At 57.6% G+C, this 13517-nt stretch overlaps 1 protein-coding gene across 2 annotated transcripts; it reads left to right on the forward strand.

Moving 5' to 3' along the window:
• The first annotated feature begins 8134 nt into the window (after positions 1-8134).
• On the forward strand, positions 8135-13312 carry ZIC2 (Zic family member 2). 2 transcript variants are annotated; one of them, XM_055119945.1, is made up of 3 exons: positions 8135-9723; positions 11529-11692; positions 11797-11976. In XM_055119945.1, the coding sequence occupies exons 1-3, from the start codon at positions 8652-8654 to the stop codon at positions 11839-11841; spliced, it is 1281 nt and encodes a 426-aa protein (XP_054975920.1). In that variant the 5' UTR covers positions 8135-8651; the 3' UTR covers positions 11842-11976. The 2 variants fall into 2 exon arrangements, with proteins under 2 accessions (XP_054975920.1, XP_004614124.2); XM_004614067.2 differs by having other exon boundaries at positions 8157-9723; positions 11834-13312.
• The last annotated feature ends 205 nt before the right edge of the window (positions 13313-13517 follow it).

The raw sequence follows: 13517 nt of genomic DNA on the forward strand, positions 1-13517 counted from the left end.
TTTCTCTTTCAGCACCCATGAAGTTTAAATGTGGGGAAATAAGAAAGCATGACACAATAAAAATTCATGACAATGAAAATTCTGCAATGAACAACAATAACAAAATCCACATCTGTATTTGGAGAGGAGGAGCAGTTTCTCAATTCTCCCTTTAAAGATTTCTGCTGTCTCAAGGCAGCCAGGCAAAGGTAAAGAGAGAGGACAGTGGTGCCATCGCCCCAGGGAGTTGATGGAGCTGGCCTCATACTCGGAATGTACCCACCAACTTCTTGTTTCCTCTCCGAATATTTCAGATGAGTGCCTCTACTTTAATTCTTTGGCAGTGAGCAGCAATACTCCCATAACGGCGGCTTTGCCTTCAACCCTGCAGGTTCTAAGTAAAAGCATACCCCCCCAAAAGTGGATGAATAAAGAAAGAAGAAATTAAACACAAGCTAACCTTTAATATGGACTGTTGAGCATTTTATTGTGCAATAAAGTGGGTACCTCTACCCCCTTCAAAATGGCTTTTCCTCAAAATTATAACTGCTTTGTTTTATTGAATTGCTGAAATTTAATGGTTTAATGGGTGAAGGCATGAAGGAGAGGCTGTAAAATATGTGAATAATGGTGGAGCAGACCCGTGAGGAATCTCGGATCCGCCTCCTTGTACAACTCTTGTTAAACACAGCGTGATATGTATCTGTCATCGATTTAATATGTCTTAATTCAAATATAGCTCCCTGATCAATTTCTTTTTATGGAGGCCTTAAAGAAAAAAGGAAAGAAAAGACTTTTGATAGAGATTTGGTAGTAATTGCAAAGAAGGATATTTCCAAAGTGACTTTAAGGAATATTTGCAAATTTATGACCCTCCCCAGACTCTAAAAAGATAATTGACTCAGGTAAACGGACTTGAGATGCTAATTCTGTAAAGAAAGAAGTGGGAGAGAAATTTCAATCAACACCAATAAGGCGCCAATAAACCGCCTGCCAATTAAACCTGAGAATAGGCCTGGCTAGATGTATTTCCGGGATTGCCTTTCTTTATAAAAGAGCTTTTTATTTTGTAGGCGCGCTTTTTGTTATTGTGATGACCCGCCTGAACCCAGGTGCGCTGTTTCTTTTTCAAGCCCTTTGGGAGCCAAATCAAACCCCCTTCACATCACACCCGGAGCTTCTAAGGACCCCTGACTTCCTAAACAAACACTTCCTAAACAAACAGCAACAATTTCTAGGGCGTTAAAGAAAATAATAATAATAATAATGTGTGTGTGTTTTTTAAAGCAGGGAGCTATAGAAACCCTTATGCCAGTTCTGCAAATTGAGCCCCATTATCTCGGGTGTGGTACCACTGGGCAAGGCTTTTGCAGCTGGTGCGCCGACCGCAACGTGACAATCCATGCAAATGCCCTTTGCGCCAACAGGTGCCCTTGAGGGAGCAGCGATTTCCAGGCTTCTCCGTTGCACCCCAAACCCCCAACCTCTTCCCATTCCGGAACAAAAGCGCCGGGAGGCTCGGGGCGCAGAAGAGTCGGCGCCGATCGGCCGGAACCCGCGCGCAAACCGCGCTCTGCGGCCGCGCTGCAACCCGACCCGGTCCCGGCGCTGCCCGGGCGGGCGCCTTCAGCTTCCCGCCGTGCGGAGGGACGCTTGGGCTCCCCGGTGTCTCCGCGCGCCTCTGGGCTCAGCCAAGTTTCTTGTGATGCTGTGGGCAATTAATAAACTCTCAGGGAAGTGAATTGGACATTTCCTGGCTGTTGAGCCTTTGTTCGATTGTTTCTGCAGGCAGGGGAGGGGGGCGAAACCGGGGACGGGGCGAGGGGTCCCATCCAACAGCCTTTTATGACCCTTACAAATGGTTTTAGGGCTCGCTCGTCCCGCGTGGCATCCGCGAGGGCGGCTTCCTTGTGGAAGGGCCGGGTACCCGGAGGCTTTTGCGCACCTGGTGTCACTGGTGCCGCGCCAAGGGCGCACGGGGTCCTCCGAGTTCTCCGAGGGATCCAAGGACGTTTGAAGCCCAGCCCAAGGACGACAGGGAGTGTTCCACTGGAAAGAGGAAGGCTTCAGGCAGTCACTGGTACAGGAAGGATGAACCCGGGGGTGGGTACCTTTAAGACCAGCCAAAGCCTGGGCACGGTGCGGGGAGGCCCACAGAGCTGCGTTGGAGCAGGGCTTTGCGACTCCGGACGTGATGAGGGCTTTGGAATCAAGGGTTATTCCCCAAACCGGGCGGAGAGGTACCAGCTGCCAGCCTCGCTTGCCCCCTACTGGGACCCTCTTCAGCCTTAACCACTTCCCGATCTGACCCTTTGGGAGTCACGACCTGCATCTCCCACCTCCTCACCCCCACCATGGGCACGCCCGGAGCTCAGCGTAGCTCAATTCCCAGTGCCCTTCCCCTTCCTGTTCCTCTCAGCTTGGGCTGAATCGTCAGGAGCCACTGAATGATCAGGACTAGAGGAACCCCCCCAAAGAGCCTCTTGCTGTTTTTTTCTTAAGCAGAAGATTGGGGTGACATGACCACGAGTTACATGTTGACATTCGTGGGGTTGGGGTTTGGTTTGGATTAGTCAAGAGCTGGACTAGTCCCAGTTCCAGCTGACCCAGGTGGTTAAAAGTCCTTGGGAAATTATGTCTCTTTTTCACTTCCCGCCTACTAAGAAGTTGAGTAAAATTGGCCTGTCATCAAATATTCTCATTTTGGTCATCAATCATTGTTTAACTCTCAAGGAGTTGCTGCAGAACGGTCTTTGGTGAGCTAGTTTTGTTTTTGTTTTTCCTGGAAAGGCGTGTTTGAAAATAAGCTTAGAGGGTCAAAACAGGTACCACAAAACTCCCTTACCTGTTCACAGTTCATTTTATCTACTCCATATTTATTTATGTTGGCTCTAAAATGTGCTTCTCCCCCTCCCTTCTTTGTCCCTGAACAGTATTTTAGGATGAGGGAGAAAGGAGCAGAGGATTGTCGTTTTTTTAAATCTCCAATTTTGAGGGTCCTCCCCGCAATACCATACCCCTTCCAGTATCTATACCTCAATGTTTGGAGAAGCAGTTGAGATAAATCAAATAGTGACACGTTGACCGATTTCCTTGTGTAAGCAATATGCTTGGCATATGGCATTGTTATTTATGAATGACAGCATAAATTGTATCACAAAGTCTATTGCAGGGATGCTGTGGTTTATGGGAAAGCTGACTGCCTGTCACCCACATTCAGCCTCCCTGGACGTCGTAGTGAGGCTGGGAGCCCAAAGGAAACCAGTCCTCAAACTTAGCAAGCACATCCCTGTGAGCTGATGCCTCCTGCCTGGGGGAGGGTTTGGCTCTTATTTATTTCTTTTAAGCAGAAACATTTCATCTGGAAAGAGGAGAGAAAATAAGAGCAAATTCTTTCTTTTGCAAAATCACCACAGCTGTCCCTTGGTGTCAGTGGTTTCCTTTTCAGCCACCCCTATGGACAGACATGCCAACATTTGCATCCTTATCACTGAACTGCCGGCACTATATAGTTTATGAGAGACATTTTATAAGCCCAGTTACAGAACTGTAAATTTTCATTGTGGAAAAGAAGGAGTGTTTTGTGGACTGGACAGAAGTGCTTAATGGAAGGTTCTCTCTTCAGGGCACTCCCCTCCCACCCCTCAGAAGTGGTTTTTAAATGTAGCAGGCTGGGCTGAGAGGGTCCCAATTTTATCCCCTTCTTTTACATTACATTTCTCCAAAAGAAATCTCTGACAAAGAACTTTTGTTCTGGGGGGGGGTGTTCAGCTGGCCATGTGGGCACCCCCACCACACATGTGGTCCTTCATGGGTCAGGGGTCATGTAGCCCAGGAGTTGCTGAGTGGGCTGAGTCAAAGGTGGCCTGCAATGTAATATCCTGTTGATGATCTTCTTGAATTTATGTGCCCGTGATACCGGGGATGGTGCTGAGATGCTGTGAAATCTCCTCTCTTTTTGTCTGGGGCAGAGACACCAGGGGTTCTTTTGGTTTCCCCCCTCCCCAACCCACCTCCCCACCCACTCCCATCCCTTTCTTGAAGAAGAAAATGAAAAGTTGGAATTGGTGTAGCCATCCTTGAAAAGTGGGTTCTCAGCTGGCTTGTTTGCATGCAGCCTCTCCTGGCCAGTAAGATACACCTAGATGTGGTAGAGAGCATGCTGTGTGGACAAATACACCGTTTTATGTAGATAGCCTCAAATATGCTGCACACCACCAAAGAACTCAGACCTCCACCACAGACACCCACAAACCACTACTGCCAGGTGCTCAGTGAGGAAATGAGCCAGACTCTGTCAGCTTTGTGGAGACCCACGGCAATCACTGTGGCCTGGCTGCTCCAGGCCACTTGCCAGGAAATGGGATGCCAGCCGGGCCAGGGCAGCCCTCAGAGTCAGCCCCCTACTCTCATGCCAGACCCCAGGTTCCTAGAGAGTTAGAGAATGATTTAGGAAAACTTACAAAGAGGGTACATGTTCACCAGGTGGAGATTGTTTGGGGTCTCACGCTTCACCCCTGCCAGGGAAGAGCCTTCCAGAAACCTGTTGAAAAAGATAGAGTTCACTTCAGTGAATTGTGCAAAACGTCTCCTGGCAGTGTCCCCCTCCAACCCGCCTCCGCCAAGGCGAAGCTCCCAAATTGACTTTGCAACAACGCTTCCCAAAGCTTTGCTCGATCTTTTTTTTTTTCTCCTCCCCGCCCCCTACCCCTTGGACTTTCCAGCTCTTTCTTCCCTTCCTTCCTTAAGAAAAAAAAAAAGTCTGTGTCATGAGGGTAAGGGATTTTGCCGTTTGCAGAGAAATAAAGCACTTCTAAGAGGGGACGGCGACGTGACTTTGAACTTGGCTCAGTTCTTCTATGTCCTGCAGAGAGAGGAGAACTGGAGCCGGGGAAAGAATAGCCAGGAGGGCCCAGCCCTCCGGGTCTCCTGCGGGAATTAAGGCGTCTGCCCCCATCAGCCGACCGCGGGCGCAGCCCCGGAATCCGGCCCCAGCGAGCGCCCAGCAGCGCGGGCCCCTACGCGGGCGCTGCAAAGGGAGAAATCAAAGGCAGGAGCAGAGAATGGGTCCAGGAAGAGAGGAGCAGAAGGACAGGGAGGGGGCGAGAAAGTGGAAAAGGAGGGAAAGGTGCTGGAGTGTGCGGAGCTGCGAAGAGAAAGGGGCTGGAGGTTTCAGGGTTGTGCTCCTTTGCTTTTTACAAGAGACTTCCCTTTGGAAATGTTTGGCAAAAGCTTTTCCAATTATTCTCCTCCACCCCCACTGTAAATTGCTGAATAGAGCACACAAGTGTTAAAGGATGTGCATGAGACAATTAAAAACTGGATTCAATGTAGCAGGGTAACCTTTGGGGGTGGGGGGCGTGTTCCTCTTTCGGGTCCTTCTTGGCCAAGGAGAGGTGTCGCATCACCCCCACCTCCCCACTATTGATGTAGGATAAAGTTGTGGAAAAGAGCCTTTCGTTTGTCTAGGGAAGGAGGAAAATCTCCAGTTTACAGGCAAACCAGTTCCCTGGCTTTTTACAAGAAGCTTAGGACACCCTCCTTCCTGCCTTCGTGTCCCCTCCCCCCTCCACCTTTCCCCTCAATGCGAGGGAAAGGGGGGTAGGGGACAGCGGGAAGACTCTAGGCCCCCTATTCTAGGGACTGAGGCCAGCTTTGATTTCGAGACCGGCTGAAGCCGGGAGCGGCTGGCGGTGCGGCGCGGGAGAGGCCGGCCTTCTGCCAGCGCCAGCCAGCTCCAGCTCACTCCCCGCGTTCTTGTTGATTCCATTTCCACCAGAAATTGGGGGGAGCGCGTGGCCTATTTTTCTTTAGCTTGGATTGTATTTCAACTCGCAGAGATCTTGTAAGTAAACGTGGCTCTCCACGCCAGGCGCAGAAAGGCGCGCGCGCCCCAGGCCTCGCGCACACACGTTCGTGGCGTGTAGCCGTCCGTGGCATGCGGCCGTCCCGTTACCTCCGGAGCGCAAACTTCCAGGCGCGCGACTGGCAGCGTCCGCAGCGGCCAGCCTGGTGCCCGGAGGGTGAGTAGAGTGGCCAGAGCTCCAAGGCCCCAGGTAGGCCCCGTGCACGCCTCGCGAGCCCTGACATGGCCCAGACTTGGGGCTGGGGCGCATCCGTCCCCAGTGAGAGAGGGAGACCGCCTAATACTGAAGTTCTACCGGTTGGAAGACTTTTCTTTATCTTTTTAAAAAAAAATTCTCCCTTAGAAGGTCCTGAATCTGACCCGCGGTGCATCGTCAAGCACGGGCCCAGCTGAGCCGCGCAGCACTGGCACTCCGTACTTTTGACTCCACCGTGGAAACCAACCCGGACCTCTGGACCAGCACCCCAAAGTGACTCTGTCCTCAAAGCACTCCCACACACCCCTCCCTCGCGGGGGCCGCTGCCCCCACCCCAGTGGCTACTGAAATCTGAGCGGGAGGCGTGTTGCTGGGGGATGGAGCCTGCCCGGAGCCCATAGCGGGCCAGGCAGGGGTGGGGTGTCCCTGCCTTCCAGAGCGGAAGAGGGCATCTGACACAATCGAGCCCCCAGCCTGCACCTGTATTTGCAGTGCCACAGAGCGATTTTGCCAACTGTGCGTGCGTGCGTGCGTGCGTCGGGGACAGGGAGCGCGCGCGCGTGCGGGCCATCAGGAGCCGGTTCCCGGGCGCCGGCCCCGTGCGCACTCCTGGTTGCATGAAGTGTCCCGGCCCCCGGCGCCTCCCGCCCCGAGGCCCGGCTTGCCGCCTTGCTCTCGAGCAACGGCTGAGCCACCCAATAAACGATGGCCTCCTCTGAAAGGCACTCGGGGCGTGCGGGGTGCCGCCCCCGGCCGGCCTGTCCAAGGGCGCTGTGACCCCGCGGCCCGAGCCCGCGCCGTGTCGGCCGCCGGTTCCCGCAGCTCCAGCAAGGCGAGCGGGAAGCGGAGCCGCCGTGTCGGGTGCGCGCGCGAGCGCCGGCGAAGAGCCGGAGACTCGGGGCCGGGCCCGCGGCCACGATGGGCTGCGGCGGCCCGGGCAGTCGGGGAGCTGGGGTGTGTGTGTGGGGGGTGCCCGGGAGGAGGGGCGCGGCGGCCGCGGGGCGGGGGTGCCGGATTGACAGCGCCGCGGCGGCCAATCGCGGTGCCCCGAGCGCGGGCGGGGCGGGAGCCGCGGTTCAAAGGGGCGGCGTGGCCGCGAGGCCCGGCCTGCAGCGGCCGTAGGGGAGGAGGGGGAGGCCGGGGCTGCAGCCGCAGGGGCGAGGGGCGAGGGGGGAGGGGAAGGGGAAAGGAGGAGACAAAAATAAAAAAAGAAATAAAAGCCGGCGGCGTGGGCAGCACCCACTGAAATAAACAGAAGCGGCGGCGCGCCGAGCCCCAAGCCGAGGAACCCGCGCTGGCCGCTGGCCGCCGCCCGGGCCCCACCGGCGCCGCTCGCTTCTCCTGGGGTCTGGCCGCTCGCTCCGGGCCCGGCGCCTCGCGTCGTCCGGCAAGAGGGAGGGAGCGCGCTGGAGATCACTTTTTTTTTTTTATTGTTATTGTTTTTCAGCCCAGCCTCCCCCTCCTCCCGTCCCTCTGCTTGCCTTCTCCCCTCCCACAGCCCCCTTCTCCCCGCCTCCCCCGCACAACTTAAAGAAAGGGGGAGCGGCGCGGCAGCTCCCTTCATCTGGGGGAATTCGCGGCCGCCGCTGGAAGTTTGCTAGGCGGGGGCACAGCCAATGCCCGGCGCCGACGACGAGGAGGGCTGAGCACCGCGGCCTCGGCGCCGAACAATACCCGCCGCCGGCGTGCGCGGGGCGGCGCGGGCTGGGCCGCGGGGGCGGGAGCGGCCGGGCGCGCGGGGTGCTGGCCGCGGGGTGGACGGGGCGCACGGCCTCTGCCCACCGGCGCCCCCGCCGCGGGCAGGTGGAGCCGCGGGCGCGCCGGGTCGGGGGGCCGAGCGCGGAGCTGGGGGGCTCCCGTCGGCTCCTCGCCCTCCGCCCGCCCCAGCGAGGCCGCCTTCGCCGCCGCGCGCCGCCGCCCGGGCCCCGCCGCGCCGCTCCTGCCACCGTGCGGGCGCCGCTGCTCGGCGCGGCCGGGCCCCGGGGCCGCGGGCCGTGCGAGCCGGCGAGCGGGTGCGTGCGCGCTCGGGGGCGCGCAGGGGTGGGGGCGCGGCGCTGCGCTCGCCCCCCGTCGGCCCCCCTCTCCGCGCCGCTCCCCGCACCGCCCGCCCGCTCCCTCCTCCTGCTCGCCCGCCCCTGCCCTGCCCGCCCGCCCCCGCCACAGCTCCTTTAATACACTTTGGTTCTCCGCCTGGCTTTGGACTCTTCTCCTCCTCCTCCTCCTCCACCTCCTCCTCCTCCTCTTCCTCCTCCTCCTCCTCCCGCGCCGCCTCCTCCTCCTCCGCCGCTGCCGCCTCCTCCTCCTCCACCTCCTCCTCCTCCTCCTCCTCCACCTCCTCCTCCTCCACCTCCTCCTCCTCCTCCTCCTCCTCTTCCTCTCCGCGCCTTCGCTCCGCGCCCGGCCGCCCGAGGCAGATCCAGGAGGCGGCGGAGGCGGCGGGCGCAGGAGCGCGGCTCCCGGGGCTGCAGCCGCCACCGCCAGCGCCGCCTGCGCTCGGGGCCGGTGGCCGCGGCCGTCGTCGCCGCCGCGCGCGGCGAGCAGCGGGAGCGGGAGCTGTGAGCGGACGCGGGGCTCGCCGGAGCCGGCGGGGCGGGCGGACGCGGGCTGGCCATGCTCCTGGACGCGGGGCCGCAGTTCCCGGCCATCGGGGTGGGCAGCTTCGCGCGCCACCATCACCACTCGGCCGCGGCGGCGGCGGCTGCCGCCGCCGAGATGCAGGACCGGGAGCTGAGCCTGGCGGCGGCGCAGAACGGCTTCGTGGACTCGGCCGCCGCGCACATGGGCGCCTTCAAACTCAACCCGGGCGCGCACGAGCTGTCCCCCGGCCAGAGCTCGGCGTTCACGTCTCAGGGCCCCGGCGCCTACCCGGGCTCCGCGGCCGCCGCCGCCGCTGCCGCCGCGCTCGGCCCCCACGCCGCGCACGTCGGCTCCTACTCCGGGCCGCCCTTCAACTCCACCCGGGACTTCCTTTTCCGCAGCCGCGGCTTCGGGGACTCGGCGCCAGGCGGCGGGCAGCACGGCCTCTTCGGGCCCGGGGCCGGCGGCCTGCACCATGCGCACTCGGACGCGCAGGGCCACCTCCTGTTTCCCGGCCTCCCCGAGCAGCACGGGCCGCACGGGTCGCAGAATGTGCTCAACGGGCAGATGCGCCTGGGGCTGCCCGGAGAGGTGTTCGGGCGCTCGGAGCAGTACCGCCAGGTGGCCAGCCCGCGGACCGACCCCTACTCGGCGGCTCAGCTCCACAACCAGTACGGCCCCATGAATATGAACATGGGGATGAACATGGCAGCGGCCGCGGCCCATCACCACCACCACCACCACCACCCGGGTGCCTTTTTCCGTTACATGCGGCAGCAGTGCATCAAGCAGGAGCTCATCTGCAAGTGGATCGACCCCGAGCAGCTGAGCAACCCGAAGAAGAGCTGCAACAAAACTTTCAGCACCATGCACGAGCTGGTCACGCACGTCTCCGTGGAGCACGTCGGCGGCCCCGAGCAGAGCAACCACGTCTGCTTCTGGGAGGAGTGTCCGCGCGAGGGCAAGCCCTTCAAGGCCAAATACAAACTGGTCAACCACATCCGCGTGCACACGGGCGAGAAACCCTTTCCCTGCCCGTTCCCGGGCTGCGGAAAGGTCTTCGCGCGCTCCGAGAACCTCAAGATCCACAAAAGGACCCACACAGGTAACCGGGGGCCCGGTGCCGGACGGAGCGCGGGGCGGAGGGAGGCTGGGACCGGCTTGCGCGGAGCCATCGCGGAGCCCGAGCCCGGGCCTGGGGCGGGAGACGCGTTTGTGTAAGCCAGAGAAAGAACGGCTTGTTTTTGTTGGCTAACAGCAGACTATTTCGGGGTTGGGTTTTTTCCGTGCGCGGAAACTGAGCTTTTAAATGACTTGGCGTAGCCTCACGTGTGCATTTGGATGATGCAGAGACTCGGGTTGTGCTCTGTTCTCTCCCGCCTTCCGCCCTCGATAAATTTTCCTTTCGAAATGGAACGCTCTAAATTACCCGGCTTGTCTAACTCCGGTTGCCCGGGAATTGAGCCTAGCTGAAAGGATTTTTTGCCAGCTTCTCTGAATGTGCTTTTCTGCCCCCGGGTCTGGCTCTGAGCAGAGTGTGTGTGTTTCCCTTTTTTTCCCCCCCCTCCTTTCCCTTCACAGAGACTCCCCAATTAAGAGAATTTGGGTGTGAGATGAAATCTGCAAAGCATTTATTCGTCTCACTTTTTTTTATTATTATTATTGTTTCGCGCACCTCGGGTGCGTTTGCTGGCTTTCCTGGGGAAGGTGGGTTCCGGCAGTTTGTGAAATTCTCTCGTGGGCGCCTTTGGGTTTGCGGTTCCAAACTTGTGCCAACCATCCTGCAGGCTGGTGAGAACCAGAGAATCAGGGCGGCCCCACGGGGCCAGCTGGGGGGCAGGAGAGGCGCTTGCAAGAGCTGCGCCTCCCTTCGTAGATTCTCCCTCTCTGACCAGGTCCCAGTCAAAACCGTGCCAGACGATTTCCTAAAAGAAAGCCAAATGTTTTAGCAACTTCCCCCGTCAATATTTACTCTGGAGTGGGGATGCGCCAGCGGCCTATTGTTCTCTTCCGGGAAGGGAGGGAGTCGAGGTGCGAGACGAGCTCTTAACAAGGTTTAAAATTTGAGAAATTTATTTGCATGAGACGCTCGCTTTCGAGTCCTGCCTCTGAGCGGATGTCTTTTTAAAAAAAATTTAGGTGATAATGAAATTTAACGTTAAGTGGTCCGCTTTCCTAGTGGAACCATGTTTGAGTTCTCACACCTCTAAATGACTCCAAGCATTTGGAATTCTGGCAACAGGATGTAGGAACCGCTTGGAAACCAAGCAGCGAGATTCTGAAAACCACCATCGCTGCACCCTGCACGCCCCCCCAACCCCCAGTCTATGTTTCTTGTGATCACCAGTTACTGTCTTCTCTCGGCATTTACTTTCCTCTCGACTCATTATTATAAGAGTCGGCAAGGGAAACTTGGGAGTCTTTGGATGCGTTCCGTTGGCCGGATTTTGGATGAAAAACAGTGGCTCAGGCTCCTCCATCCTAAACAACACATAGCAACTCCAAATGGAATTGCCTACTGGCCCCAGAGAGAAAGCGACAGCAGCCTCGCAGCCTGGGTGCTTTGGATAATGCCCTAAATATTTTGTCATAATAACAGCTTCTCTGCTGGGAGAGCAACTTGCCCGAGAAGCAGCGAATCCAAGGAGAACAGGCTGGGCGCGGGGATTCCCTTCAAACTCCTCCTGGACTCCAGGCGCCCCAGAGAGACAAGGCCGAGCATCTCTCCTAGCTTCGCCGGGGGCGGGCAGGCCGGTTCCGGACACCCCTTTGGCGCCGGTGGCCTAGCCCCTGGGCCTCCTGCCTCCCTCCCCGCCAGTGCAGGGGTCCAGCCGCTGGGTTGGAGTGGGGGGGAGCTCGGGCGGAGGCTCCCTGGGCGCACTGGGCCAGTGTCGGTGTTTTCGGCCACAGGGGAGAAGCCGTTCCAGTGCGAGTTCGAGGGCTGTGACCGGCGCTTCGCCAACAGCAGCGACCGGAAGAAGCACATGCACGTGCACACGTCGGACAAGCCCTACCTGTGCAAGATGTGCGACAAGTCCTACACGCACCCCAGCTCGCTGCGCAAGCACATGAAGGTACCCCCGGGAGGCCGGGCCGGGGCGGGGGGCCCGCGGGGAGAGGGGGAGGAGGCGGCGTCTCCTGGGGGGCTCGGCCCCACAGCAGCTGCACTCACACCCAGTCCCCTTTGCTCTCCCCTCGCGCCTTTTGTCTCGCAGGTCCATGAGTCCTCCCCGCAGGGCTCCGAGTCCTCCCCGGCCGCCAGCTCCGGCTACGAGTCGTCCACGCCGCCGGGGCTCGTGTCTCCCAGCGCCGAGCCCCAGAGCAGCTCCAACCTGTCCCCGGCCGCGGCGGCGGCGGCGGCGGCAGCGGCGGCGGCGGCCGCGGCGGTGTCGGCCGTGCACCGGGGCGGCGGCGGCGGCGCGGGCAGCGGCGGGGCGGGCGGCGGCTCCGGGGCGGGCTCCGGCGGGGGCGGCAGCGGCGGGGCGGGCGGCGGGGGCGGCGGCGGCTCCGGCGGGGGCAGCGGCGCGGCCGGGGGCCACAGCGGCCTCTCGTCCAACTTCAATGAATGGTACGTGTGAGGGGCCCCGCGGGAAGGGGGGGTCCCCGCTCGCCCGCGCCGCCCCCGCCGCCCGCTCGCCCGCCCGCCCAGCGCGCTGGGTGGGCTCGCGCCGCGAAAATTGTGATTCTTATGAAGATGAAATCGACTTTACCAGCAGAAAGATTTTTAAAAGTTTTTTGTTTCTTTTTTTTTCCAAAAAAAAAAAAACACAAAACAAATAATCTAAGCATGAAACACAAAAAAATATCCCTTCCGGAGCCCTTGAAGCTGAAAATATAAGCTAGGAAATTTTAAGAAAATTGCAAAAAAAAAAAAATCGCACCAGCCCCCCCACCTCCTCACCCCGGCCCCCTCCCCGCCTTCCTTCCCACCGCCTGCCTTCCCAGTCTGATGACAAACTGTACATAACATCCCTCCCCTCCCTCTCGACGTTCTCGGTGTAGAGGTTTGTCCTTGTGTAAGTCTCCGGGTCCCTCTGCCTCCTTCCCCCCAAGTGACGGGCCTTTTCTTTTTCTCTTTTTTTAGTTGAGTCGGTTTCTCTTTAATGTGGAGGAAAATGATTTCTTTTGTATTGTGGTATTGAATATTGTGTTCTTTTTTTTATGAGGCAAACTTGATTGTAAACTCCATGCAACTAGAGACTGGAAAAAAAAACGAAAACCCATGAGCCGTGCCAAAGTCTCCCATTCCGTTTCTGCAAACGCGACCGCAGCACACAGCCCCGCCCCCCCCACCCCCACCACCAACGCTTGTGAATGTATTTTTCTGTTAGCTGGGTTTACATGTGATGTTTTAGCGCTTTTGCAAGTTCAATTTGTTAGTTCCTGTATGAAAGATTGTGGGGGAAAATAAACGTCGTGCCGTTAGCTTTTTTTTTTTTTTCGTAATACCACCCTTCTGTAAATACCCGTTGCCATATTTATCCATTTGTAATTAAATTATGGTATTAACTTGCTACAGAGGAAACAATATTTATAAAGAATGTTTCTTAACTATAAATATGTACAATTGTGGGCATAAACTGTTTCAGATTTTTTATTTGAAGGTTTTAAGTGGTTTGATCATTTCTTGTGATATGTTTTGAGAGTAATGCATACAGAAATATAATAAAATGTGTTGAAACTGCATGAACATATTTTTCTAGCTACGTTATTCAAAGTGGGAAGGAGGCAGCAGTGCAGAGGGCGACCTGCCTGAATGAATGGGGCTCCTCTTCCATCCTAGAAGGTATATATATGCATAGAGAGCTGTCCAAACGCCCCCTTTGGCAGAAAGTCTCCAAATTATTTTGTGTCCTTTGTTCGGTGGCTGAATTAAATTTTTGGAAAGCCCCTGTGGGG

Source organism: Sorex araneus, chromosome 1, assembly GCF_027595985.1.
Source record: "Sorex araneus isolate mSorAra2 chromosome 1, mSorAra2.pri, whole genome shotgun sequence".
NCBI classification, from domain to species: Eukaryota; Metazoa; Chordata; class Mammalia; order Eulipotyphla; family Soricidae; genus Sorex; species Sorex araneus.